Source organism: Labrus bergylta, chromosome 7 (genome assembly GCF_963930695.1).
Source record: "Labrus bergylta chromosome 7, fLabBer1.1, whole genome shotgun sequence".
NCBI lineage: Eukaryota > Metazoa > Chordata > Actinopteri > Labriformes > Labridae > Labrus > Labrus bergylta.
The window spans coordinates 3,108,527-3,109,783 of record NC_089201.1 but is presented as its reverse complement, the minus strand read 5'-3'; the positions used below and the strand labels follow the sequence as shown (position 1 = coordinate 3,109,783).

The 1,257-nt window shown below is 42.4% G+C and overlaps 1 protein-coding gene across 1 annotated transcript; it reads right to left on the bottom strand.

Moving 5' to 3' along the window:
* Nucleotides 1–214: 214 nt before the first annotated feature.
* On the bottom strand, nt 215–1,045 carry LOC110002971 (histone H2A-like). The gene has a single exon (XM_020658660.3). It carries the CDS (start codon nt 1,043–1,045, stop codon nt 659–661), a length of 387 nt encoding a protein of 128 aa, XP_020514316.1. The 3' UTR covers nt 215–658.
* Between the last annotated feature and the right edge of the window lie 212 nt (nt 1,046–1,257).

Sequence of the window (1,257 nt, the reverse complement as noted above, 5' to 3'; positions counted from 1 at the left end):
CTTGTTGTCAAACATCTCTAAGTGGAGTTTAAGTTAAGTCTTTGTGACTGCTTGATGAATGAGGAAGAGCCTAATTTAATACAAATCAAATATAAGATGGCAGTGTTTAATCTGTATGTGGAAATTATATTTCAGTGAGAGTCAGTTAAACAACATTATTATTGTATTGAAGGTTTTTTTTTTTTAAATAGATCAAATTGTAAATAAAATTGATTTTGGCACCAAGACGTGATATGGATGATCTGTGATTCTGGCATGAATTTAAATTTACTTTGAAATGAATATATGCGCTATTAGAATGACTTGATTCGTTTTATTACAGCTATTTATCTGCTGATAGTAGCCTACGTATTTGTTAACATCAGGACAATGTAACTGTGATCAATGCTTTTAACATTCAAACTTATTAAAACCACCTACCGACACCAGAATTTACTAGTATGGAGTCGATAAAGTGCATCTACTTAATTTCCGATTTCTACTCTGATCAAAAGGAGGTGTTGTTAGTTTCGAAACTGAAAGTATGTTAATACTCTAGTTTGCAGACATTTTTGTTAGTCGCTGTCTGTATTAGATTTCTACACTAATAGGAAGAAACTCGATAGGATGTGTGTGTGGCTCTTAAAAGAGCCTTTGTGGTGTTGCGTTCAAGGACGACTTATTTGGCCTTGCCAGCTTTCTCGGCCTTCTTGGGCAGCAGGACAGCCTGGATGTTGGGCAGCACACCGCCCTGAGCGATGGTGACGTTAGTCATGAGCTTGTTGAGCTCCTCGTCGTTGCGGACAGCCAGCTGCAGGTGACGGGGGATGATCCTGGTCTTCTTGTTATCACGGGCTGCATTTCCAGCCAGCTCCAGGATCTCAGCCGTCAGGTACTCAAGCACCGCCGCCAGGTAGACGGGAGCTCCGGCGCCGACACGCTGAGCGTAGTTCCCCTTCCTCAGCAGCCTGTGGACCCGGCCGACAGGAAACTGAAGCCCAGCCCGAGATGACCGGCTCTTCGCCTTTGCCCTGGCCTTCCCGGTGGTCTTTCCTCTTCCTGACATGTTCGATATTAATTTCTTTTCTGTAAAGAAATGTGAATTATTTTATCACCGTCGACTCTCTGTTTATATATTCTTATTGCTCCGCCTAGCTGACACGTTATTGGACAAAGCTAGCGTATGTTGTATCGTCCAATCAGGAGCGGAACTTTATTATGCAACTTCCGTACACGCTTCTGGGGGATTTTCAAAATACAGGAGGCTACTAACTTCTA

Coding starts and splice junctions, on each gene's coding strand:
- LOC110002971 (XM_020658660.3), bottom strand. CDS start 1,045: ATGTCAGGAAGAGGAAAGACCACCGGGAAGGCCAGGGCAAAGGCGAAG.